We start from the raw sequence: 26,520 nt of genomic DNA, 5'->3' as shown, positions 1-26,520 counted from the left end.
CTCTTGAAGGATTTATGCTTTTGCATAGCTACTTAGAAGTCTTACTGTATAGGTTTTTCATGTTTATTTCATGGGGCTAAGATCTAATTTTCTTCCATATACGAGTTTTTCAGAAACATGGCCATGATGGTGTGAAGGAATGTCTGAACATCTCTAGCCCAACATGTCACTTGAAGCAGGATTATCACCAACAGCAGATCAGGGGAGCAAGCCTCAGAAACCTCCAAAGCCAGAGATTGCACAGCCTGTCTGGCGACCTGTGGCAGGCTGCACGACCCTCCTGGTGAGGACAGAGGTCAAAACCTTCCAAGCCCAACCATTTGTGCCCCCTGCCCTTTGGTGTATCATCTGACTCTAGCGAGCAGAGAACGCCCCCGCACCTCTCCTCTGGCCGTCCCCTTAGGGCGGCCGCAGCCAGCCCAGCGGGCGGGCCCGGGGCGGTGAACGCGCGGCTTCAGCGGCCGTCCGTCTGCAGGCGGTAGGCGGAGGCTGACGCCGGCCATGGCGGGCGATAGCTTGGCGAGGCGGCTGTGGCAGCTTTGCAACCTGCTTATGGCCACCTTCTTCGGGCTGGCGGCTGCCGTGCAGGTGAGGGCAGTAGGCGAGGGACTGGGGCTGCCCTAGGCCTCGGTGGGCCCGGGCACTGGTGCGACCTGAGGCAGGCTGGGGCCCCCACACTCTGCTCCCCGCCCTGTCCCGCCTGCCGAGCCCGGCCCAGCCCAGCCCGCACAGAGGGTGCAGAGGCTCAGCCTGCGTTTCCTCGCTGCAGGTGAACGACCCCGACGCCGGGCTGTGGGTGGTGAGTAGGGGCTGGAGCGTGACGAAGGGTGGAAGGTAGGTGCTGTGCTCTGCGGGGCTGCCTGCTTGGGGTTGAGGCTCTGCCCCCAGCGTGCAGAGCACCAAACCTCTGATTCCCCCCTGCCTGGGCTCTAGGCCTCCTGACTTTGTCACCACCAGGTCTCCATCACCACCTGTGCTTGCCTTAGCTCACCTTCTGTCACCACTGACCTCAGCAGGGACCCTTGAGTCTCAGAAGAAACCTAAAGAAAATTTGCATCTCTCTGCCCACTCCTGTCATTCTCAGGCATGGGAACAGCCACCAGTGGCCTTGGATCAGTGTGAGCAGGGCTTTGAGCTGCAGGGGCCTGGGGGGTCTCTCTGTACATGTCAGGAGCCACTGGGTAGGTGGGGATTGTCCCTGTCTTCTCCATGTCCATGCATGGCCCTGTACATCCCTTGTGCAGATGAGCCCAGCTGATAGTGGTGGGGTTGGGATGTGGCAGCAGAGGCTGCTTCTGCTCCCACCCAGCACAGGCAGAGGTCATGGTGCAGGGGGATGTTTCTTACAGGGATTCTCCCTGGGGACCACACTGCAGCTCAGGGGTGGTGCAGCGGGCTGATTGGGCAGCAAGAGCTTAGGTAAGCCTGGAGCCAAGGCACAAGGACTGGTGCTCAGCTGACCGTCTCACAGCTGTGCTGTGCAAGGATTTCGGGTGGTGAGTAAGGAAGCGCTGGCTTGCTGCTGCACTCAGAAGAGCACTAGCAGTACCAGGGCATGCCAAAGGGACAGAGTTGTATGGCTGTTCTGTGCATCTGGCAAACTGCTGTAGAAAAGAAGTGCTGGTATGGGTGACTGCTTCTGTTTCCTTACCCTCAAAAATTTTGCTGTTGAGTATACTTGTGTTTCATTAACAGGTTATCTACTTGGTGCCAGCTGCTCTTACACTGCTCGTTGGCCTTAATCCCTCAGTAACAGGTATAGTATTGGTGTGTAAAACAGAATCTCTACTCAAATTTTGCCTCCAGAAAGTTTGTTTTCATTGAGTCACGGATTAAGATCAGGCTGCATGGAAACATGTCCTACTGCATTTTTTGAGGGCAGAAAGCTATGGTACCTGCTTCTACAAAAGTTGGTCTTTGCTTCAGTACTTGTAGTTGAACTTGCTGCAAGCAAACCCAGCAGGCCTGCATAAAGGCCTGCTTCTTCACTGCACCCTGGTTTAAGCAGTCATGGAATAAGTGGAGCACATAGAGTGCAAGTCTGGGAGCACGTTCTGAACCTGTCTCTGATGTTGACCCTAGCACATAGTCTAATCAACATGGGTTCCCTGTTCTAAAGCTGTGTTTTTGCTTATCTATCTCATATAAAAGAAATTAAGCTCAGCGCAATGCTTTGAAAGAGCTAAAGGTCTTGTTTAGTATCACGCATTAGCTGTAATACAGCTGCTCCAAAGAGTGGAAGGGCAGTGGTGGGGACTTGCAGTCCATGCCATGACTGACTTTCCAATATTGCATGCTGAGGGCTAACACCATATGATATGTTGAAAGAACTGGTCAGATCAGATTTGGTCCAGGACTACAGAAAATTAATTTTTGTGTGTTTTAATCCAGTGGAGATAATTTTAAAATGACCACTGTTGATATACAAAAAGTGACTGTGTTTTAGCTGGGTGAATACTTAATCTGGACAAACTAAAACCATACTTATACCAGAAAGGAAAATCCTCAAGAGTACATGTTATTGTCACAAACCACACTCTTACACTATCTCACCATTCTAGGTACCTTAGGCACACAAAGTGGCAGCATTCATAAAACCAAAACCCATCTGTAATGTTGAATATTTCAGAGGAGGTTTATTTGTATGGTAGGTGTAGCCTCAACATAATGGCATTTGGCTGGTCAAGAGAATCTGCAAATTAAACTTAACAAATTTGTTACTTGCACCATGATTTCTAAGAAATAAAGATTAAAATAGCACAATTGTTGTGTAATTTGACACTTATGTAAATTCGACAAGTGATATTTATCATTCATGTCCATGGAAGACTCCGATTCAGCCTCTGCAGAGATGCAGTAAGTTCAGTTTACTGTAGGATCAGTTACGAAGTTAGGTCATACCAAGTTCATGAATTTTGGCAGCCCATCATCTTTAATGCTTTCCTGCAGGTGTCAGTGACTAGGAAAGGCTACTTTTTACTTTGTGGTGTTTGCTGTTGACATTGTTGGGATCAGATGAAGCACTGCCTGTATCATTTGCTCACCTCTCTGCCATGAGCTCTTGGGGATGAACATGGTAAACCATAAAAATCTGTGGGTCCGTTCAGATTTTTCACATCTCTTTTTCTGTCTTTAAAACATCAGACCACCAGCCTATAGGCAGAGATGTCAATGTTTGTCGTGATCACTGGTGAAAGGTTAGATAGAGGCTTATCAGGGAATGTGAAGGACGGAGCTCCCTGCATTGTGGTGGTAGCTCACTGGTGCTGCTAAGGGTTGGGAATCACTCCCTGGAGCCTTGGATCCTCTGGGAACGTGGTTTGCACTCGAGAAGGGACATTCCTTTTGCTTAAGCAAACTTCCATTTGTAATCTGCTGTGTCATCTTCTGTGCATATTGAATGCTGGAGCCTGCTTTGTTTGCTAGGGTGATTAAGAAACTGTTTTCTTTGATGCACTGCTTCCAAGAGGTTGCATTCCTAGGAAAACAAGACCCAAGCCCACTAGCATACAATTCCAACAGCACTTTCTAGAAGGTTTCCCTGGTCATAAAGATGCTGGTATTAATTCTGTCTTCCTGCCTGAGATGTATGTGCTTGTTGCAGGTATCTGTTTTTCAGCAGCTCAGTTGTTTTTCAGTTCACTTCAAGCTATGCTGCAGTTCCTGCCAGCCTATTTTTTTTCCTCAGAAAACGCGGTTTGGAGAAGTCTCTGTGACCTTCATTCTGCTGGTTGTATTTTTGGAACCATTGCCTTGGCTTGTTCTTTGGTTGAGTATACTCAAGGCAACATTTTGCATGAAGAGGAAGGCAGGTATGTAGTGAATTTTCCCTGCACGAATTTAGTGCGCCAGGCCATCTTCTTCTGGTGGGTCACTTTGATAAGCTCAACTGAGCTGTTGCAATGATGGTGTCAGTCCAGGGGAATCAACCTAAGGAGAAAGGATCACAGAGTTACAAAACAACAAAAGAACTGAAAGGTGAATCCTACCCGACTGAGGTAGCAAGATATAATTGTGGGGGCAGTTCTGGCTTTTCAAAGACACAAAGGGAGACAGCCCGTACTTCATCTATTTTTTTTGGAGGAAAGTTGTATTTTTTACAAGCAAGCAGATGTTTGCATTATTTTCTGATCTTTTTTTTTTTTTTTTAGAGAGTTATTTGGTCTGGTGATTATTACAATATGGATGAGTCTTTGTCGCAGTTCAGCAAAGTAAGTTTTTCTTAATCCACTTGAACGTTCATATTTAGTGACTTCTTGAAAACATGTAGGTGATTTTGGCTGCTTGTTTTTCTATTTCATATTACTGTCTAAACCTTTATCCTGAGTACAGTAGTATTTGGTGCTGTGGCGTGTAGGATCCTGCACAGGTAGAAGTCTGAAGGGGGATGGGGGGGGGGTGGAAAAGAAAGCTTAACAAAACATTTTTTCCTGATGTTTCTGCCATAGTGGGCAGGAGACATAATCCATTTTTGTGAAAGGACAGTATGCTCTTTCTGTGAAACAGGCTAGTGAACATGAGCTAATGAAACTGCCAGTGAAAGCTGCAAAACCATTTCTGCTCCCAGTTTACAGAACTTTCCAGTGGGGGTTTGTATACCATGGTCTGCTGTATCCTCCCAGTCCAGCAGGGATGCAGGCAGAGCTTTCTCCTCTGGCCTCTTTGGAGAACTGTGCTACAGCAGTTTTACGAAAGTAATTCCTGTTGGGAGCGTGAAAAATCTCGATCTGCCAAACAGTGCTTTGTGCTGGCAAAATGTATACTGTGCTCTGGGCAGAGTGCTTTTTTTCACCTGGTTTATATAGTCTGAGAAAGTGGCAGAAAAACTTTCTGCTGGCACATGGTACATCTCCAATGAAGGGCTCTATGGGACTCTGCTGACGCAACTACAGTAGCTACGTTACAGCAGCCAAAGGCCCTCTGCTGTGTTTAGCCAACCACAGCACCGTGAGTGGTGGCAGTCAGATTTTAAATAGCACTGTTGCATTTGCTTCGTTTTAGGAATCCATTGGGTGGAATTCATCTGACTGCTGCAGTCTTGGTTGTTCTTTTCCCCTTTGTTTCATGGCTGTACATTTATGTAAACAAAGAGATGCGAGAATCTTGGCCAACACACTGTAAAACTGTGATTTGATCAGGTGGGAAAATGTACATAAATATTCTGACCTTAGTGCCTCTGCTTTTTGGTTCTTAATGAAAGGCTAGTATCAGTTTGATAGGACCCAGGAATGCCTTGCTGCTTCCGACAGTGTAGCTTAGTGTTTGTCAATGGGCACCAGAAATAAATGGAAGAACATCATCAAATCCGAGTGGAGAATTTTTCTATGGTAATTATTGTTCAACCTGCTTCCTTATGTTTTCAAAGCACTGTTGACCTAATGTGTGTTCCAATGTTAATTATTCAAAATATTCTGGCATCCCTGGTCCACGCTCTCCTCCCATGTTGTACTTTGGGAAAGCTACTGTTCAGTAACATAAGGGAAAAGATTCCCAATCCCTTTGTTTCAATGACTTTTTACAGCTGTAAAACTTCCAAGGTATCCACCTGGATTCACTGAGATTCTCTGAAAGATTAAGCAGTCTGTATTTCTGTTCCTACACTAAAATCTTATGTGTAAAATCAATATATCTAAATCAATGTTTTTATTATCTTTATTTGTGATTACTTTTTTGACAGAGTAGTAAATCCTATTTTTCTAAAGCAAATCCAGTGAAAACTTCTTTATTTTCTGTGAGACGCATACTTGACTGCCACCAGCAGACATAGTCACTGTCACAACTTGCAGAATTTCTGGTCCTGGAAAGCAGAACCCATGCAGCAACCCAGAGACGGTAACCATGCTCCATCATCACTAATCCTGGAGGAGAAAGCACAGGTGAGTATGCTGGACACTAAAGCTGGCAGGGTGTGAGCCAGCATGGGTTCAGATGCAGCACAACACCATGCTTTAAGTCATCCCAAGTCAGGGCTTATTAGATTGATACAGCTGCAGGCTAACATGGCTGGGCACACGTAGATCCCAGCTGGTGTATTGTGTATCTGCAGCATTACATGATGCCATAGTCTTCCTGCTTTAATTTATGTTATTTTTATTTTTAAGCTTGGGACTCCCTGTGCTGTGTTCTGACATAGCATAGATGGTGTCCATTTTTCTTGAGCTTTTATTTTTTGAAAATTACTTGAGCTTTTTGAAGCAATGTTAAGACCACCTCATTAGGCTACAGGGTGGACTTTTCTACTAGACTCAAGACAAAAAATGTAAACACTTCTACGCAGGTACAATTTTGCGTGCTTTAAATCTGACATATATAAATTAAAAAAAAAAAAAAAAAAAATCAAAAACAAAACACCAGCCAACTAGTGAGTTGTGTTTTTTTTTTTTTTTTTTTTTTTCCCACAGTTAAGTAACAATCTGTTCAAGATTGGGTAGTTCAAGTCAACATTCTGCATTCAAGTATATTTATTTCAAACACAGTTACTGGCCTTCTCTATTCTCCAAGCAGAAACTAAGTCTGGTTTCTTACAGAAGTATAATTTTTAGAATTCTGTATCTGAGAAAAAAACGTAAGTTAAAGCTGTAAGGATCAGCTGTGTAGATCTTTCTACAAGCAAAGAATATGCTGGATCCTATACTTTTTAGTCTGACTATTTCCTGAAGAGCAATTTGTATATGTATGCTTACCATTTTTAGAAATACATAACTCTATCTGAAATTCTGCCCCTTCCCTTTAATACCATTTTATCATCATAGACATAAATAGTTCCAAAGGCATTGCTTTCCGGTGGAGTTTCAATAATCCCCTCCAAAGTCAGATGATGAACACCATGTGAGTCTAAACAATAGCCACCATCATGCAGGTGTCCTGCAAGAAAGCAGACGACGCACTGATGAGAGTGTATGACAGAAAGCGCATCTTCGTAATTCCAGGCTAAGCAAACTTTGTCTGAAGCATCTGGATGAATGGGCAGATGACCTGCAGATGAGAGGGAAAGAAGAGTTACACGAAGCACATAACAATTGTCAGTGCAGACCCCTCAATCTTTTGGGATTCTCTACAAAAGCAACAGAATCACTTTGGTTTACAGTCCAGGGAAAATCAGAGCATCTGTAGAGCTCTAGTATTTCATTTCTTTCAAATATTTTTCATTTTCTTCTTTATGTAGCATCTAAATATCAGAATATTAAGTCTCCTCTCAGCAATTCTAAGTGATACTACAAGATCACTTCTGGTTTGTCAATCTAAATGAGTATGTTTAACATACCAAACTCTGCCTCCAGACAAGTTGCTTTCATTGGTGGGAAATTCAGACTTCTACCTGTACCCAGCAAGCTCACCTGAGTGTGAGACAGGGTAGCTGTTCTCCAAGTTCACAGGTTACATACGTACCTATGGTATTACGTGTTTTCCTCAGTTAACTTCCAACTGTTTTTGACTTATAACCTCCATATCCACCTACCCATAGCTACAACTTTTTCTTGGTTTTCATCAGAGAACTTGAGAACTTCATCGAACCAGTCCAGCTGGGTTTGGCTAAATCCTCCATTAAACTCTACAAACTGAGGTTCTTTGAGCCCTGCAATGAAGAAGAATGTTAGGCAAACGTGCATACACCCACTGTAACTTCCTTATTTACTTTTACTTATGTAAATCTACTAGAAATGGTTTATTCTTAGAGCTTCCTTTTTGTACATCTCAGATCAGAACTGCAGCCTCCTCGGACAGACGAGAGAAAACAGTTACTGTTGGGGTGGGGGTTTGCCATATTGCACGCACAGCATTTCCACTTGTGTCCCTGCATGCTGTCGCGGCTGGGATGGCCTCCGCTCGACACGGCCGCAGCACCCGCGCCAACAGGTGCCTTCCGTGCCGGTGCCGCAGGACACGCGACACATCAACCCTTCTAAAAAGCCCCAGAGCGGCACAACAGCTCAGGGGGACGCGCCTGCATACGCCCAGAGCTCTGCCCGGCTCACTCCCGGTTGGAGCCCGGGGACAGGCGCCAGCCCCCCGAGCGCCGCCCCGGCGGGACCTGCCTGCCGGGCTGTTGAGGTTCTCGTTGGGGTTCCTCTCCCTCAGCCGCCGCAAGGACTGCCGGTGGCTGGGGCTGGCCGGGTCCCTGCCCAGCACGCTCAGGTCGTAGCCGTCGAGCAGGACGAAGCGGAGGCGCGGCGCCGGGCTGAAGTGGTAGGCATGGCAGTCCCCGGGAGGCCCGGCGGGCGGCCCGGCGGCGGGGGCGGGGGCGGGGCGGCTGTTGAGGCCGCTGCTCGCCAGGCGGTCCCGGCAGAAGTTGTAGAGCTCGTGGTTGCCCCAGGCGTGGTGCACCGGCACCGGCAGCCTCCGCAGCGCCGCCAGCACCCGCTCCAGAGCGCCCTCCGCCGCGCCGCGCCGCGCGTTGACGCCGTCGATGCAGTCGCCCAGCTGCACCACGAAGGCGAGCGGCGGCTGCTCGGCTGCCCACACCTCCACGGCGGCCCGCAGCAGGCGGAGGCTGTGCCGGTAGTACCGCCGCCGGCGCCCCCAGAAGTCGCAGCCGTCCTCCTCGTCTGCGTACTGGATGTCCGCGACCACCCCGAAGGAAACGAGCGGCGCCGCCTCCATCGCGGCTGCCGGCGCCGGAAGGGGAACGGGAAGGGGAGGGACGGGGCGGCGGCAGCATGGCGGTGGCTCTGCGCTGCTGGCGACTCTCGCGGCGCTGGCGCCTCCCGGCAGGCGCCAGTTTCGCGGACCTGGCCTGGGGCCGGCCGCTGAGCAGCCAGGCGGCGCCGCTGCCGGCCCGCGGGGCTCTGCCCGTGCCCGGCAGCCGCTCCCTGTCCCTCTTGCCGCCGGGGAGCGGCCAGCGGGCGGCCCCGCAGAGGAGGGTGAGTGGGGGCCCCGCGACCAGCGGGCGGGGGGCGCGGGCAGGATCCCCCGGAAGAGCCCCCGCTTCTCCCGGCCTCGGCTCCGCGCTCCCCCCCCCCCCCCCCCCCGCCGGGGCTCGGGGACAAGGCACTAAAAAGCTTTTTCTTCAGTAGCTGGTGTCCTGGCGGTCGCTGGTGGCCACCTTCATCGTGTGTGGAGGACTGCTGGTGGCTATGAAAAAGATGAAGAAAACGAAGGAGGAGAGTGAGTGTTTGCACAGCCCGGTGATGTCCCCGCAGGGTGGGCGGTTGTGTTGTGCTGTTTCTTGCCTTTTTCCAAATTGTTTCTGTTTCGGGCAAAAGAGCATTAAACTGATTTTACTCATTGCAATATCCAGCTGTAGTTAAATCTGAAGTACTTCTATACCATAGGCTCATAGGACGGTTTGTGTTGGAAGGCACCTCAGAGATCACCTAGTTCCAACCCCCCTGCAATGGGCAGGGACTCTTTGAGGTTGTTAAGGGCCTCATCCAACGTTGTCTTGAACACCTCCAGGGATGGGGCATCCACAACTTCTCCAGGCAACCTGTTCTAGTGCCTCACCACCCTCTGAGTGAATAATTTTCTCCTAGCCTTTAATCTAAATCTCCCTTCTTTTAGTTTAAAACCATTCCTGCTTGTCCTGTCAATATCTGGTTGAGCAAAGAGTCACTCTCCAGCTTTTTTATAAGCCCCCTTCAAATACTGGAAAGTTGTGATGAGGTCACCCCGGAGCCTTCTCTTCTGCAGGCTGAACAGCCCCAGCTCTCTTAGCTTTTCTTCATAGAAGTGCTCCAGCCCCTTGATCATCTTTGTGGCCCTCCTCTGGACCCGTTCTAAAAGCCCCACATCCTTCTTGTGGTGGGGGCCCCAGACCTGGATGCAGTGCTCCAAGTGGGGCTTCACCAGGGCAGAGCAGAGGTAAAATCACCTCCCTCCCCTGCTGCCCACCCCTCTGTTGATGCAGCCCAGGATGCAGTTGGCCTTCTGGGCTGCAAGCATGCACTGCCAGCTCGTGTCAAGCCTTTCATCCACCCTTCTCTGCAGAGCTGATCTCAGTGAGTTCTTCTTCCAGTCTGTGCAGCTCCTTGAACTTGGAATTGTTGAACCTCATTAGTTTCATGTGGGCCGACTTCTCTGGCCTGTCCACGTCCCTTTGGATGGCATTCCTTCCTTCTGTTGTATCAGCTGCACCACTCAGCTTGGTGTCATCTGCAAACTTGCTGAGAGTGCACTTGATCCCACTGTCTGTGTCACTGATGAAGATATTAAACAGTACCAGTCCCAGGACAGACCCCTGAGGGACACCACTCGTCACTGGCCTCCACCTGGACATAGAGCCATTGACCACCACTGTCTGGGTGTGACCTTCAAGCCAACTCCTTATCCACTGAGTGGTCCACCCATAAAATCAATTTCTCTCCAGTTTTGGAGACCAGGATGTCATGAGGGACCATGTGAAAGGCCTTGCAGAAGTCCAGGTAGACCAGTCGTCCTTTGTCAACTGATGCAGTTACTTCATTGTAGAAACTTTTCATTGTAGGACTTTTCAAATAGGTGGTCTCCAACCTGCTCTTCACTTACAGTGGGCAGGACTTTGCTCCCCCAGCCTCCATCTATGGGTTCAGGAAAATGAATGACATGGGAAGCCTGACTGGCAGTGAAGACTGAGGCAAAGAAGTTGTTGAGTACTTCAGCCTTCTCCAAGTCTGTCACTGCCAGTTCACTCTTCGCATCCATCAGAGGGGGTACACTCTCCTTGGCCTTTCTTTTCTGAGCAATGTACCTACAGAATCCCTTGCTGTTATTCTTTGCATCCCTTGCCAAGCTCTGTTCCATCTGTGCCTTGGCTTTCCTGATCCCATCCTTGCATATCTGGACCGCATCCCTGTACTCTTCCCAGGCCACATGTCCCTGCTTCCACTGCCTGTGCATTTTCTTCTTGCACCTCAGTTTGACCAGCAGGTCCTTGCTCAGCCGTCCCAGTTGTCTGCCCTCCCTGCCCTCTTTTTTATGCAGGGGGATGGAGAATTCTTGTGCTCTAAGGAAAACATCCTTAAAGAGTCTCCAGCTCTGCTCAGCTCCTTTGTCCCTAAGGACAGTGTTCCAGGGGATCTCAGCTACTAGGTCTTTAAACAGCTTGAAGTTTGCTCTTTGGAAGTTCAGGGCCCTGACTTTGCTCTTTGCCAGGTCTGTATTCCTCAAGATCGCAAACTCAACCATGGTCACTGCGGCTCAGACTGCCTCCAGTCTTGACCTCTTTAATGAGCTCTTCCATGTTGGTGAGCACCAGGTAAAGTAACACTTCTCCTCTGGTTGGTTTGTCTAGTACCTGGACCTGGAAGTTATCCTCAACACACTCCAGGAATCTTCTGGATTGCTCACAGCCTGCTGTGTAGTTTTCCCAGCAGACATCCAAGTGGTTGAAGTCCCCCATCAGGATGAGAGCGTGTGAGTGTGATGCTTCTTGTAGTTGAAGCAAGAATGCCTTGTCCACAGGCTTCTCTTGATCAGGCGGTCTGTGGTAGACCCTGAACACAAGCTGTCCTTTATTGGTGTGGTCCTTAACTCTCACCCATAAGCTCTCAACCTGCCTGTGGCTGTTTCTCAAAGGCAACTCTTCCCAATCAATTCCTTCCCTGGCGTAGAGGCCAACACCCCCCTCACTTCCTTCCCTGTCTATCCCTTCTTAAGAGCTTGTAGCCCTCTATTCAAATGTTCCAATTATGTGATCCATCCCACCATGTTGATAGTGATAGTAATCAGGTGATAGTAATCAGGTCATATTTGTCTAATTGCACCATGGTTTCCAGTTCCTCTTGCTTGTTTCCTATGATGCGTGCATTGGTGTAGAGGCATTTCAGCTGGGCAATCAGTCGTATTGCGTTTCTAGAACCCTCCCTGATTGCAGTGGGACAATTCACAAGTGTGTGTTTCCTTGCCATTACTTAGGGTAATAGTGTTCTCAGGTATGCTTTCTTCACTCAGAGCTGCATCCCCTTCCCTCACCACGTCTAGTTTAAAGATAACCCCTCCTGATAAGCCCAGCCAGTTTACTGCCCAGAACTCTCTTGCCCCTCCTGGACAGCTGTGCCCCATCCGGTATCAGCATGCCTGATCCCCCAAAAGCACTTAGAATCCAAAACCTTGGGCATGGCACCAGCCTCTCAGCCAAAACGAGAAAAAAAAATATTTTAAAATTGAAAATAGAAAAATAGAAAAATTAAAGACTAAGTATTTAAAAAATCTTATATATGCTTTTGCTATTGCTATTTACATTTACTTACACGCTACTGAGAGTACACCATGCATAAAAACACAAAGGGGAGAGGAGAAACTTGTCTGTTGTCACAGGTACAGAGGGGGACATGGGGTTTCCTGGGCACCTTGGTTTTTAAGTCCATGACTTCTGCATGTGTTTCCCTATTCTGCAGTAACTGCTTATGTTTTTATTTTTTATTATTTATTTTTTCATGTTCATTGAAACTCAGAGAGAGCACAACTTTAAGGATATATTGAATTTGTGAAGGATGACAGTTTTTCTATTTCATACCAACTCAGGCCAAGTACCTGTCCATCTCATGTACCTTTGATGATAATATGACAATCAGATGATGATTTTATGAGATTAGAGATTATTACATTTCAAACGAAGTTATCTCTGGCTAAATTTGGTACAGGACTTTGTCTACAATCAGACACACTGCTTGGAAGTCTTGTCTGTGTTGGACTTGTACACAGATTTCTCACCTGATTCCTGATGGTGTCAGAGACTCTCCTGTGGGTGGGGACAGGGATTGTGGCATGAAAATTCAAGATCTCTTGTTGTTTTCTGTAGAGCTGGAGAAAGAACGAAACCGAGGCATTGGGAAACCGCTGCTGGGAGGGCCCTTCTCACTTGTCAACCATGAGGGACAGCCCAAGACCAACAAGGACTACCTCGGCCAGTGGGTGCTGATCTACTTTGGCTTCACACACTGCCCTGACATCTGCCCTGATGAACTTGAGAAAATGATTGAAGTGGTAGATGAAATTGGTATGTGAATTCAGTTCGCAGAGCAATCTTTTTTATAGGAGGCTAAGGTTTATTGTGGTAAAATGTTGCATGTGGTAATAAGTGATGATCTTCTTTACAAAATGCTAATTAATATTCAGTAGTTGAATTAATTGCTCATTGATAAATAAATCAGTCTTCCAGCCACTAGGTTCTGATGTTTAGAGCATGACAGCACTGACCTTTCTGGAACAGAGAATTTCTATTTAATAAAATATGACAGTGGTGGGCTACAGTGGAGGAGGTTACAATGCCATTGTAGACTGCATTTGTGCCAAGAGGTTGTAGGTGTATTAGGCACTTTTTTCCTCTAGTTTATTAATTCTGTTAACAAATCTTTCTGAGTGTCTTTTCTGAAAATGATTGTACTGTGAAACAGGTTGGGGGAGGTGTATGTGGAAGAGATGTTTTTTCAGCCTATGCTCTCTGAAGAGTTGCACAAAAGGGATACTAGGAACCAAGCAGGTGACAGGGTTGACTAAAATGTAGAAAATATATAAGAAGGTATGAGTGGAAAATGAGGGAAAGATCCTGAATTGTGTCTTCATCTGGGCTCTTGTTTCATCATCACAGGTGTGCTTTCAACCATTGGGCCTTCATCTCTCTACTTTGCACTGGCATTTCCTGCATCAGAGCCAATTTGTCATTTGTCCTAAGCAGGGCATACTGTCCAGCTAGGAGAGCTGGAAGTGTAGCTGCACCCAGCACAAGCAGAGAGTGTTGGTTTTCATAGCATTTTTTTTCTTTCAGAGTTTGTATTATATAAATTAATTTACAGAAAATGGCCTTTTTACTTTGCCACTTAGGGTGGACTTGGGTGGATGTTATGGTAACTTGCCTGTGACCTTGTTTGAAGGAAGAAAAGGAAACGACTTTTAGCTTGCTAAGAAAAATTGTAATTGTTAGTGTTTCTGATTACAGATAGAATTCCATCTTTGCCTAATCTGACCCCACTCTTCATCACCATTGATCCTGAGAGGGACAACGAAGAAGCCATCGCCAGATATGTTAGAGGTACCGTTTTTTTTCCTACATTGGTATCTTATAATATGTAATAAAGAGTACTGAAAAGGAGGATCTTGAGAGGATTCTTTTCACTGAAGTTTCTAAACATCTTCTTTCTCCGTAGAATTTTCTTCAAAGCTGATTGGATTGACTGGTAGCAAAGCACAAATTGACCAAGTGGCCAAAGCTTACCGTGTGTATTACAGTGAAGGTCCCAAAGATGAAGACAACGATTACATAGTGAGTAAATATAGGGTGTTTACCTAATGAACTATTTTGATTAAGAACAGGATAAAGATTTTAAACAAAAGACAGCTGTTGTAGTCTTGCTGAAGCCCTCTGTGACAGAGGCCTGTTGCATCTATGTGTTCAGTTTTAGATGTCTCAGTCAGAATTGAGGCTCCCTCTTTACAGACTTAGAACCTCACTGAAATACAGTTCTAAAAGCACACGGTCCAATTGCTTTGTGCAGAATACCATACAAGCTACCAAGTCTGGTGATGAATTGAACCTTTTTTCATCCTGTAACATTTTTGTCTGGCTGTTTTCCCATGTGCTCCAAAGTGAAAATGGAACTGGGGAATTATGGCAATAGGAAGAGGAAGAAATGAGAGGAAAGTGAGTAACAACTTTCTCCCTGCCAAACTGAGACCAAGAAGCAGGGTTTTCCTGGCATGACACTTGGATGATGCAAAGTCTGCCTGCAGATAATGTGGGAATCTTCCTCCTGTGTCAAATGACCTGGAAGAGAAAGCATGTTAATGCTAAATTAAGTGGGAGTCAATTACATAGAGTGATAGTGGGAAAAGGGAAACTGAAGTTTATGTAAGACTAAACTTGGGTAGTCAAAATCTTACTTTTTGGAAGTGAATGGGACTGGTTATAGGGGCTCTGAGTTACTGTCAAGGCCTTCTGCACTTGCCACATCCTGAGCAGACTGGAAGAGTGAAGTAGGTTCAAGTGATGTGACAGGTAAGGATACATATTACATGATCATGTTTTCTTCTTTACAAGAACTGAAAGGCATCAGAGAAAACAAAAAACAGATTCTAAAGGAAAAGTGATGTTTTTTGTTGAAATGAGCAGGTGTGAAGTGGAATCCCTTGCTGCAGATGCAACTGGTAGAAGTTTACATGAGCCCACAAGGAGACTTGATTATTCTTTGGAAAAAAAAATAAATGAAATGGATATAATTTATGCTTCACTGAGGAAGAGCTAGAAATGTGAGCTAGAAATGTTTGGAAACTGTGTGGAAACATTTTTTTTGTCTGTGCTGATTTTATACTCTTCTTTAAAACAACCATTTTTTGCCACTATTTGAGGTAGGATGCTAAGGCAGGTTGTTTTGGGTTTGATCCAGTAATACTATTCTTACTCTGGTTTAAAACTACCTGACTTCAGCAAATAAATTATGTATGTGGACAAAAAAAACTGGTGGAACAAAAAAAGTGATACATAGAAATAAAAAGTAAAAGCAACACATAATCTCAGTAAAGAGAAGAGAGTCACGGTGGTAATAGGCACCAATCTGGGTTACTAAGAAGGGTGTGAAGTGGGACATTAAGAACTGTCTTTCACTTATGGGCAGCTCAGAAGCTGCAGAAGTCTGTGTCTTAAGATACTATATTTGTATGGAAGGAGGAACTCAATGGGGAAATTTAACACCATTTTTAATCAATCTACTGTCTGTCTGAAGATATTGCCTAAAACAGACTTATAAAACATGGTTGGTGGGGATACAAGAATGCGTTATAGAAGGATTGGCAAAGGATGTGGACTCAGAAGAGGGAAAGAATCTGTAGAATCTGACATTAAATGAGTAAATAAAATTTGTGAAAAGTTGGAAAGAAGCCACAAAAGCTGAAGGAGGTCTTCTGTTTATGAATTAAACCACACATAAATTCTCACAAACCACACCTGGTCTTCAGCATGATCACAGTAGGGAAGTACAGGAATCTCACCAAAGAAAATAACTATATTAGATGAGAGCAGCTTCAAGGGAGGCTGGAGGGGGAGACAAAAGAGAAGAATGTGACTAGAGATATAACAAATTATGAGGAAGTTTTCATGGTCCAGAGGGAACAGAGCTATGGTGTGCTATGGTTGTGCTAAGTACCTGGGAGCCTTGTGAATGTGTGAATAGCAGAAGAGGACATTGAGGAAGAAAGGCCCATGAACTGGGAGCAGGAGAGCAGCCTAAGAGCTTGAGTCGGGTGTGGTGCCATGGAGGAATGGTATGCACGTGTCTCTACTACAGGTTTTGTCATAGGCTTCTGCTTTTGATAGGCAGTGAGCTCTCTATATTTATTGCAGGAAGGCCAGAGGATGCAGGTCTCTCTGAAACAAACTGGAAAGAGGATAATAGTAATAGCAGATCTGGGAGGGAGAGGTTGAGTCTGTTTCTGTGTTTACCTGTGACTTATCCAGGTGATTATTACTCTGTAATTTCTTTCATTAAAGATGGATTTTTTTGTACATTCTGTCTTGCAAGGACTGGTCTTGCCAGTCAGCGACTAAGACTGATGATACTTGTGTAGGAGTGAGCACTGTGTCCTCTGCATGCTGCTGGGAGGTGGGGAAGAGGTCCAATGCAGCCAATTATTCTCTGCTTGTTTTGACTTGAGAAGAACATTGAGATGAATATTTAAGAAGTATGTTTTCTAAGTATCTATTTACATTGTTCAAGTATTATTTGAATATTACTAGTTCCTATCTAATAATTTCAATTTTATAAGTTTTAATGCCAGAGTATCTGATTTTGTTTTTTATTCAGTTTAGAAGATTGCATTTAAAATCAGATAATGACCTCATGTACATCCATACAGTGGTAATAGGGCAGACTTCAGGCACAGCTTGGAAAAATAGTGATCTTTTGCACATGAACAGCATGCCCTCCTGACTGTACTTCATCTTCCAAAAGCCAGGGAGTTCAGATGCTCTGAGCAGGCTACCTGTATTTTTTTTTTTTGTTAGTTTCCAGTTGAAGGGCTATAGGATCTGAATTATGATTCAGATTCATTTTAAAAGGTCCTGCTACTTGATTATATCTTAAACTTGTCAATAAAACTTTAAGAACCATTACTTTGATGACAGAAATGCTACCAAATTTAACATGCCCTTTTAGCTTCTTACCCTGTAAATACCCACAGAATTTCTTGATTTCAAACACAGACATGCCCTTAGTACATGAGTATATCTCATATATAGTGAGATATGTAAGTATATAGTGAGTATATCTCATATGTTGTGTAGTCACTGGTGCAATCACAGATACATGGCCTCTGTTTTCAGTATGTTGTCTTTACTCATAAAGATGCTGTCGTAGGTGCAGACCATATTTTTGGTGGTGTATTTAAGGTAGTTAAAATGGAATTGCTTTTTATATAAATCAAATTGGAATAACTCAAGCATTCAAACAACAGTTACTTTTAAATTGGGGGGAGGGTAGGGCGGGCAGGGTAGCTACATGTATTTCAAATTCTTTCCTGCTATCTCTGCTCAGACTCCTTGTGATGTTTGCAGTTACCATCACATGGAGACAGTAGAGGGAGCCCCCTACCAGCTCATGGTATTTATTTGTGTATCAGCTCCACTGTCTGTAACTGCTGTATCCTGGTGATGCTGTCAGTCCTTTTGTTTACATTGACAGTGAACTTGCTTGAATGAAGTATCTCCTATGAGCAGTAGGAAGCCTGAATTGTGGGGATTGTGGAACATTAGGAGAAGTAGAAGGAAACTGGGAAAAGTGAGGGGGAAAGACCACTAGACTGAACCTTCCTCATGTTTTCTCTAGCCCTGTCTGTGCTGAAGGAAGGGTGCCTGCAGCTTAGGGAAGATTTTCCTGTATACAGTATTCTTTCATGCATCTTGAGTATGCATCTAGTTTTCTCCATTTATTTTGTTAGGTAGAACGACAAAATGTGACCAAAGTGATGCTAAGGCTTTCTTTATCTTACAATAGCTTGCTGGCAAGAAGTTGTGTCAGACAGCTAATTGAAAGGCTGAATGGGGTATTGTTACTGCTGACTTTGAAAGATGTGCAGGATCTTTTTTACTAAACAGCGATGTGCTTTGTTGCAGGTGGATCACACAATAATAATGTATCTCCTTGGGCCGGATGGTGAATTCGTGGACTATTATGGACAGAATAAGAGGAGTGCTGAGATTTCTGCTTCTATTGCTGCACACATGAGAAAATACAGATCATAAAATACAAAGTCTTCAAAGACTGATGGTGACATCAGCTGTAGATTTGGCTTGAATTGGGAATTGTATTCAGTGTTCTCTCAGAAGTATAGAAGTGTAGTATTTTCTCACTACATGCCTCCTTACTTCCAAATAAGAAAGGCAACAGCACTCCTGCAAAATACCATTATCAAAAATCTGTATACAGCCTCCCTCATGGATATTATTTGCAGGGAGGTATGGGGTACAGAATGAAATTCAGGACTTCTTGGAAACAATATTGGGAGCAAAAGAGAAAACATTTCATTTCTGAAGAACACCTGTATCGCTTGTAGAATTAGTTTGTATCTCTTGGCCAGACATCTGCAAAAGATGGTTACTTGATAAAAAGCCATGTGGGTCATTGCAACCTCAGAGGACCTTTGCCTTTTTTCCTGCAATGTTTTGTTTTCTGGGAGAGACACTTACAATATTGTAAAGAGAGAGTCCTTTATATAGACTGAGAAGATGAAGAGCGTTGAAAACATCAGCAACTTCGATGTATGGGATCAGCCTTGTAATGTGCCCTATCTTCCTCATTTGAATGCAGAAATGAAATATATATATATTTTTCTTGGTGTTTTCTCCAAGCAAACACTGATAACTTCTACAGAAATGAATATTGGGTTGCAAACAGATTTTTCTCTTGATCTAAATAGTTTTATGCATACTCAGCCTGATTGCTTTTTGTTGAAATGAAGTGAGGGGGTGACAGGCATCTGTATCCATCCATAGGACCATCAAACAGATGCATTTTATGCAGTACATCATTTGAAAATAAAGATTGCTTTATAGAAGTATCGTTTTCTAAGCTTTGCAGGAATCACCTTCCAGTAGAGGAAAGAGTGACTGTAGTCTGAGTCTGGTATTCTTCTGCATACAGGGACAACATTAGGAGAGACCAGAGCCTGTATCACCTGTTTTTTAGTGCTAGAGGGGTTTATGCAAAAAAGGGTCTTATTTCCAGGGTGATTGTGAGGCGTCTGTTTTCCTGTTTTCTTTTCTTTTTCCTTGGTTTAATGATACGCCATTATCAGTCAAATCTTTCTTCTGAATGCTGGTCAAACCTCATATATTTAATGTGTTTTATCTCTTTTCTTGAAAATAGTGTTGATCTATAGTGGTACAACTCATTTCATAAGTTGAGTGTGCTTGTTTTTGAGCTAGCTCAACACCAGAGAATGATCCACAGGACATAAAAGAAAAAAGTTCTCAGTGCAAGTCACGGTCACAGCTGCACAAAAGTGCTACTGCTGGTATCATTGGCATTCTTCTGAGGGTGAGGTGTGGAAGAGAAAATTGCTGTGCAGAGGCAAGGTGCAATTTCTATGGTAAATTTTCATCTCCCCAAAATCCTGAAAAATGGTTAGCTTACGAGGTCTAGAGCAGTTATAAAGTACTGTAGTCTAGGGCAGCTACCCTATATTATGGTAAGTTCCTGAGTGTATTGGGAAGACTTACCATGTAATATGTTTGAAACTGCACTCTTACAAAGCTCCGCTAAGGAAGGAAGATTGCTGAAGACTCAAGATGCGTTTTATTTTTTTTTGCCTCTCAGATAGTGTATATATTAAAGGAGGTTTTGTTTTCTGTTTTAAAGGGTCACCAAGAACTTTTGTGTACTGGTTTACAGTGGGAAATTTAGTGTCTTAATAGTATTTAACTCCCTTTTTCCCTTGGAAAGAGTCCAGTGGAGGGCCACAAAGATGATACGGGGCCTGGAGCATCTTCCCTGTGAGGAAAGGCTGAGAGACCTGGGTCTGTTCAGCCTTCAGAAAATAAGACTGAGAGGGGATATTATAGATGTTTACAAATATCTTATGTGTGGGAGATAGAGGGATGTGGCCAACCTGTTTTCAGTGGTTTGTGGGGACAGGACAAGGGGCAGTGGCCACAAGATGGAGCACAGGAAGTTCCGCACCAACATGTGAAAGAACTTCACGGTGAGGGTGACGGAGCACTGGAACAGGCTGCCCAGAGAGGTTGTGGAGTCTCCTTCTCTGGAAATATTCAAGGCCTGTCTGGAAGCCTACCTGGGCAACCTGCTCTAGAGAACCTGCTTTGGCAGGGGGGTTGGACCTCACGATCTCTTGAGGTCCCTTCCAACCCCTACAATTCTGTGACTGCTATTGAGTTTGTTGTTCTTCTTGCGCTGGCTGTTTTGATTGCAGTTAGCAAGAGGGGTAGCTTCCAAAGGAAATTTCACATGCTAAGTCATGTTTCAGTTAGAGGCCATGTCAAGTGCAAGGTGTTAGCAATAATATTATTATCTGTGATGAGTGGCACTGGCAATAATAGTTTTGTTTTGATAGAGTGGCTGCAAGTGTCAGCATTGTTTCTAAAGAGCCTTATCTCACCTTTTATTTTTTCCAACAATCCTGGAGGTAATTTATGTTCAAAAACTTTCCTTGTAATAATGATTTTGGCACCTTCTAGCTTTGCATTCCTTTGTCCTTGTGGCTGTGCACAAGTTCGTCTTGAAGTTCACCTGCTGGTGATAGTACTGCCGTAAGTGGAACGCTGTACTGGAGACCTCTGGAGTTCCCTTCCAGCCAGCTCTTCTGCGTTTCTGTGAAATTAGCCTTGATGAGACCAGGAACTGCACTCAGTACTCTGAGCCTTGCTGCTCCAGAAGAGCATATGTCCATTTGAACCACAGCCTCAGCTGTCTACGTATACAGAAGAATTTACAATGGTGTATTCTGGAGACAATTGACCTGCTTTTTTTTTTTTTTCCTTCTTTTTTTTTTTTCCTTTTTTTTCTTTTCTTTTTTAATCATGACCTTTACAAGGGAAGACCACCTCCTTTTTGAACTTCTGATGCACTAGTTTTAACCATGATTATGCCATAGAATATGGCATATTAAGGTATAGGAGGTGCTAAATAATATTTATCTGCTCTTGTCAGAAAAGCAAACTAGAAATATCACTCACCTTATGGGTCTCAGTGGCCCAAATGTCTGGCCACGCTATAAGTGCTCTAGTAGGTGAGTTGCGCGTATTAAGTAACAAAAAACCAGCAGCGAGTAGTACTAGCAGAGATGGTGTTTTGAAGCACAGACCTGTTGAGCTGTTTGAATCCTTTCCCTCATGCTGTTAGTCCCCAAGGTCTTAGATGATTGGAGAGGATATTTAGTCGGCTTCTTAAAAGTCTGCTTGTGTTTCCCTTGATTACAGCCAAGTGCTTAAAGTATCCCACGGAGGAAAACTTAATACTATAATTTGAATCTTTACAGACTGAAAATGTTCATAATACACATTTTCCAGCCATATCTGTCATCTGATAGGAATGGGGGAGACATCGTTTCAAGCTAAAAATGCAGCAGGTTGATTGTAGAGCTTAGGGGGATAGAGCATGTGTTTGTAAACCCCCATTCTACTTAATTGACCACAAAGGAATGGAGTGGTTCCTATTTGCTGTGTGTGGTAGCCTACAGGAATGCAGCCTGGTCAGCTCTGTGGCAGTGTGTGGGCATCTCCATCATCAGTAGCCAGAGTTGAGGATAGTGACGTAGGGTTTCTTCCTGCCATGCTGGTGCACAGCATCCTGGAACAGATTCCCTTTGCGCTCAGGGTCTCTCACCACCTTCTGTTTTTCACAGGGGAGTACATGTGGAAAATGTGGCAGTTCCCTTGAATCTTCCCCTAGACCACTTTGTGCTGATATTTGGCATATAATGGAAGCTGAACTAAAAAGGGAATGTTTTTGCAAAAATGGCATGAATGGGGCTAGGTATGTGGATTGCTTGGCACAGTGATCATCAATTGATTCTGGTTAGTTGTTACCAAAGTCAGGAAAAAATATTGAAAAATTTGTTTCAATTCCTGAAAAATTACTAAAGTGCTGTGAAATGGCTACTGCTTACTTTTAACGTCTGTGCAACAAAAACTGTCTCTGTATCCAAGTCAGAACTGCAAGATGCTCCCTTTATTTTTATTTTATTGTTGTTGTGCGACTCAGTGTTACATCTGTGATGCATTTTACATTTATCAGATGCTTGGGTTTTGGACAAAACTGTTATTTGCTGGTAACACTTTCAGTACTGTATTCTTTTTTGACTACTGCTGATTTACTGATAGCTACGGAGTCTCCTTGGCCAAGCCCCTACCCTATCTCTTGTTCTGTTGCTGCACTTCTCTACACCGACAAGACTCTACAAGACTTTGTCCCTACTTCTCAAGATCTTTGCCAACATATCAGGCCTGTATTTCTTTATATTACGTCACTATGTAAGTCATAAATACCTTACTCTGCACAGAATAACTACTTGTTAGTACAGTCTGTGTAAAACCAGGGTTGTATCAAGCAACAATGAGCAAAAATAAAACAAATTAGCCAGAACCCCCTGCTATCACAGCTAGGCCAAGCTAAAGCTGCCAGGCTGTCGGTCAAAGTTCAAATGAGGCAAGCTTGCCAGGCCTCCATCCTGAGTCTTTGCAAACTCAATACAAAGCCTGTGGGCTACAGGGCATCAAGGATTGCTCTGTCTACGTTTATTACCCTGAAGCTAATCTGCAGCTGATTCTTAGTACAGAAACAAATGTAAATTTCTGTCTTCTCCCATAAGTTTTGGCATAAGCATCATGTCCTTGAAATTGCTTCATGCAGCCTGAAAGGCAGAGCCAGACAACTAACTAACAGTAGGTTGTGGCAGACTGGTCGTCCTGTGAGAAGTGCACAGAAGCATGGGATGGAGAGGCAGGCCTATGGGCATGTCACTGCACTCCTGCACGCCAGCAGGAGCTGATGTCCTGATTCTTTCTGCCTCTTTAATTGACCCTACCCATCACTTTCCCTCATTTTTTTTATAGGAGCCATGGCGTGTGTCAGGAGGGAAACTTTCAGAACTCTTTTTTTAAACTAATATGATGCTTAGGCAACTGTTAGTCTTTCACTGTCCTGCCTTGGTGACTGCAGGGTCCTCCATGGGGCCTTGAAGGACTTTCAGAGACGGAGCTGGCTTTGCCTGCTACTTGTGGGTTCGAGAATCCTGTTTTCCCAGGCCTGGGCTGCCCAGTTGCAGTTTCTGTCCCTTAGAGTTTTTTGTTTGTTTGTTTGTTTGTTTGTTTGTTTTTTTCTCAGTACTTCTCAGTCTTTCACTTCTACAAGGAACATCAGTGTTTCAATGGCAGAACAAATCCTTGCTGGCACCCCTTCTGTTCTGCAGAAAGGGCTGAACATAACATGGGAGCCAAAGGCAGCAGGAGGGAGTCCTTTCCTCTGTGCATGAGGAGTCATATCCTGTGTAGCTGAGAGACACAACTCCAAGCTCAAGTTGGTGGAGTGGAAAATAGGGTTGTTTTCTGTTCTGAGAGCTTCTCTGAAACCACAGAAATGGTGCACTACCATAAAAGTCCTTCCAGACCAAAAAAATGAGAGAGAACTAGAAAGAGTTGAAGGTGAGAGCTGCTGGCTTGCAGGCAGGGTCTGTCTGGGCAGGAACACCAATCCTGTGGTATGCAATTTTTGAGTGCTTGCTCTTCCAGGCCTTGTCCTGGAGCACAGCTCTGTTCCCCTCTGTTCTTCAGGGAACCAAGAGCTGTGCTGGTGCTCACAAGAGGAGGCTGAGCTGTTCAAGGAGCAGGTAGGGCACAGGCTCAGTCAGAGAAAGACAAAGCTGCACTGTCAAGAGCAGAGATATTGAGCAAAACTATTTGACCAGAAGAGATCACTGAAGGTGTGAACTCTTGGTACCTCTGGGAGGAGAGGTGGTGTTACAGAGGGTTAGCTAGCAGAAGCAGGTGTGCCTAGGCTGTTTGCTGGAGCAGTACCCTAGTGATGGTGGGAAGTGCTCAAGTTGGAGTGATCTCCTCTCACTCTCATCCTTCTCCTAAGCTGAATGCTCCTGTGCATGTGCTCGTACAGCACCCACCACAGTGGGCTCTGGAATCACACTTGGGCTAAGGTGTGGCCCTTAGCCTGCTGCCCTGAGCTCCAAGGGAGGTGTCCAAGCATCTGAACATGAGTGCCTACAGACAGTAGCTGCAGAATATACAGTGAAGGAAAGGGAATATGCTGGGGGACTTGAGACCCTTTCTCAGTGTATGTCCAGTACTACATCTGTATGAGATACAGTACAAACTCCTTTACCATGAGCTCATCATACCCAAATGCCCATTAGCCTGGAACGCAGTGCCTGGTCTGGAAAGGGGGAGCTCAAGTGTGGCAGAAGAAAGGTGAGGATGTGACTCCTTGCTCGTGGCTGCTCTGAGCACTGGGCTGAAGGACAAGGGTCCTTTTTGTGGGTCTCTCGTATGGGTTATCACCAGGACTATAGGTTTCGCTTGGCAGCTGAATTTGTTGGAGCTTGGTGCTATGAAGGTGAGTTTCTTGGGTTAGAAACTGGCTGGATAGCCGGGCCCAAAGAGTCGTGGTGAATGGAGCCAAGTCCAGTTGGAGGCCAGTCACTAGTGGCGTCCCCCAGGGCTCGGTGCTGGGGCCGGTCCTCTTTAATATCTTCATTGATGATCTGGACGAGGGCATCGAGTGCACCCTCAGTAAGTTCGCAGATGACACCAAGTTAGGTGCGTGTGTCGATCTGCTTGAGGGTAGGAAGGCTCTGCAGGAGGATCTGGATAGGCTGCACTGATGGGCTGAGGTCAACTGCATGAAGTTCAACAAGGCCAAGTGCCGGGTCCTGCACCTGGGGCACAATAACCCCAAGCAGAGCTGGGAGATGAGTGGTTGGAGAGCTGCCTGGCAGAGAAGGACCTGGGACTGATGGTTGATAGTCGGCTGAATATGAGCCAGCAGTGTGCTCAGGTGGCCAAGAAGGCCAACGGCAACCTGGCTTGCATAAGAAACAGTATGACCAGCAGGGCTAGGGAAGTGATCGTCCCCCTGTACTCGGCTCTGGTGAGGCCGCACCTCGAGTACTGTGTTCAGTTTTGGGCCCCTCACTACAAGAAGGACATTGAGATGCTTGAGCGGGTCCAGAGAAGGGCGACGAAGCTGGTGAGGGGCCTGGAGAACAAGTCCTACGAGGAGCGGCTGAGGGAGCTGGGCTTGTTCAGCCTGGAGAAGAGGAGGCTCAGGGGCGACCTTATCGCTCTCTATAGGTACCTCAAGGGAGGCTGTAGCGAGGTGGGGGTTGGTTTGTTCTCCCATGTGCCTGGTGACAGGACGAGGGGGAATGGGCTTAAGTTGAGCCAGGGGAGTTTTAGGTTAGATGTTAGGAAGAACTTCTTTACTGAAAGGGTTGTTAGGCATTGGAACAGGCTGCCCAGGGAAGTGGTGGAGTCACCATCCCTGGAAGTCTTCAAAAGACGTTTAGATGTAGAGCTTAGGGATATGGTTTAGTGGGGACTCCTAGCGTTAGGTCAGAGGTTGGACTCGATGATCTTGAGGTCTCTTCCAACCTAGAAATTCTGTGATTCTGTGATTCTTACCTTGGAGCCCTGGATGCCTCATGGATGGATGGATGGACAGGCAGTGGTAGAGTACAAGTCTGGCAGAGACCAAACTGTGAGCTTTACTCTGTGTGTGCCCACATTACACCCAGCCCCAGCTTGCTCATCCTTTAAAATATCAGTGGAAAAATCACATCTATTCAGAGCATCTGGCATCCGTAATGCCAGAGCTGATACCACCCCTGGCGGGGGCTGATGACAAAATATCTGAGGAATGAGAGGAGGCTTTCTTTGTCTGCCCAAGCCTAGATGTGTTCCTAGCTGCATGCAGAGCCAGTGGAGGAGCTGAGCTATGGAGTGTTACTTCAGCCACCTAGGTGAAGCTGGCTGTTTTTTTGATGACAAAGTACTGCCAGAACACTGCAGCATACTGCCATGTCTGTTAAGGCATAGCCAGGTTTTGAAGAGCTACAGAGACTGTGGCTTTAAATGTCAGCAAAGCTTGATGTTAGATTGTAGTCTGGGTTATGGGATGTCTTGTATGGAAAGGAACACTGGGAAGTCTCTAGTCTGACCTCTTGCTCAAAGCAGGAGCAGCTGTGGGTTAAGACCAGGTTACTCAGTATTTTAAACAGCTAGGTCTTGAAAAGCTCTAAGGGTGGAGACCATGCAACCTCTCTGGATGCATTAAAAAAAAAAAAAGAAAAAAAAAGAGAAAAAAAAAAGCTTTCCCAATAGAGCACCTTTTTCCCTTATATCCGGTCTTAACTTCTCTTTTCAACCAGAATTTCAACATGTGTTCTTCCACCATGAAGTAAGATGACTAAAATGAATGATCTGGCTCCATATTCTCAATAATCTCGTCTTTGGAAGGCTGCTGTTAGGTCCTCCTGAAGACTTTCTGCAGGCTGAACGAGCCCTGTTCCTTTAGCCTCTCCTCATATCATATGTGATGGCTGGTTACAGTGCCCTGACCATCTTGAACTTAGGTTCTTTTCCCCAAACTG

General features: G+C 45.4%; 3 protein-coding genes across 16 annotated transcripts; 2 read left to right on the top strand and 1 right to left on the bottom strand.

The window, feature by feature from the left end:
- Positions 1-364: 364 nt before the first annotated feature.
- TMEM220 (transmembrane protein 220) lies at positions 365-7,669 on the top strand. Of its 10 annotated transcripts, none has more exons than XR_014684648.1 (8): positions 403-588; positions 770-834; positions 958-1,181; positions 1,350-1,419; positions 1,696-1,756; positions 3,689-3,812; positions 4,152-4,211; positions 5,002-5,706. XR_014684648.1 is itself a non-coding variant. In XM_084492507.1 (7 exons), exons 1-6 carry the CDS (start codon positions 502-504, stop codon positions 5,132-5,134), a joined length of 495 nt encoding a protein of 164 aa, XP_084348633.1. In that variant the 5' UTR covers positions 403-501; the 3' UTR covers positions 5,135-5,138; positions 5,683-7,669. The 10 variants fall into 10 exon arrangements, 5 of the variants coding, with proteins under 5 accessions (XP_084348631.1, XP_084348633.1, XP_084348632.1 ...); XR_014684649.1 differs by having other exon boundaries at positions 934-1,118; positions 1,350-1,496; XR_014684646.1 differs by lacking the exons at positions 958-1,181; positions 1,350-1,419 and adding an exon at positions 6,930-7,669 and having other exon boundaries at positions 770-799; positions 5,678-5,876.
- ADPRM (ADP-ribose/CDP-alcohol diphosphatase, manganese dependent) lies at positions 5,635-8,679 on the bottom strand. The gene is made up of 4 exons (XM_084492499.1): positions 8,037-8,679; positions 7,460-7,576; positions 6,684-6,975; positions 5,635-5,858 (listed from the first exon to the last, which is right to left on the bottom strand). Exons 1-3 carry the CDS (start codon positions 8,599-8,601, stop codon positions 6,689-6,691), a joined length of 969 nt encoding a protein of 322 aa, XP_084348625.1. The 5' UTR covers positions 8,602-8,679; the 3' UTR covers positions 5,635-5,858; positions 6,684-6,688.
- SCO1 (synthesis of cytochrome C oxidase 1) lies at positions 8,643-19,135 on the top strand (the record flags this gene model as incomplete). 5 transcript variants are annotated; one of them, XM_084492504.1, is made up of 7 exons in its annotated part: positions 8,658-8,861; positions 9,015-9,141; positions 12,719-12,916; positions 13,856-13,948; positions 14,064-14,179; positions 16,253-16,366; positions 18,020-18,177. In XM_084492504.1, the coding sequence occupies 6 exons, from the start codon at positions 8,658-8,660 to the stop codon at positions 16,331-16,333; spliced, it is 819 nt and encodes a 272-aa protein (XP_084348630.1). In that variant the 3' UTR covers positions 16,334-16,366; positions 18,020-18,177. The 5 variants fall into 5 exon arrangements, with proteins under 5 accessions (XP_084348627.1, XP_084348629.1, XP_084348630.1 ...); XM_084492501.1 differs by lacking the exon at positions 16,253-16,366 and having other exon boundaries at positions 8,643-8,861; positions 18,020-19,135; XM_084492503.1 differs by lacking the exon at positions 16,253-16,366 and having other exon boundaries at positions 8,643-8,861; positions 9,015-9,105; positions 18,020-18,960.
- Between the last annotated feature and the right edge of the window lie 7,385 nt (positions 19,136-26,520).

The sequence above is a fragment of the Aythya ferina genome, assembly GCF_964211825.1.
Source record: "Aythya ferina genome assembly, chromosome: 18".
NCBI lineage: Eukaryota > Metazoa > Chordata > Aves > Anseriformes > Anatidae > Aythya > Aythya ferina.
Note: the sequence above shows the minus strand (reverse complement) of the source record. Positions and strands in the feature narration are given on the sequence as shown.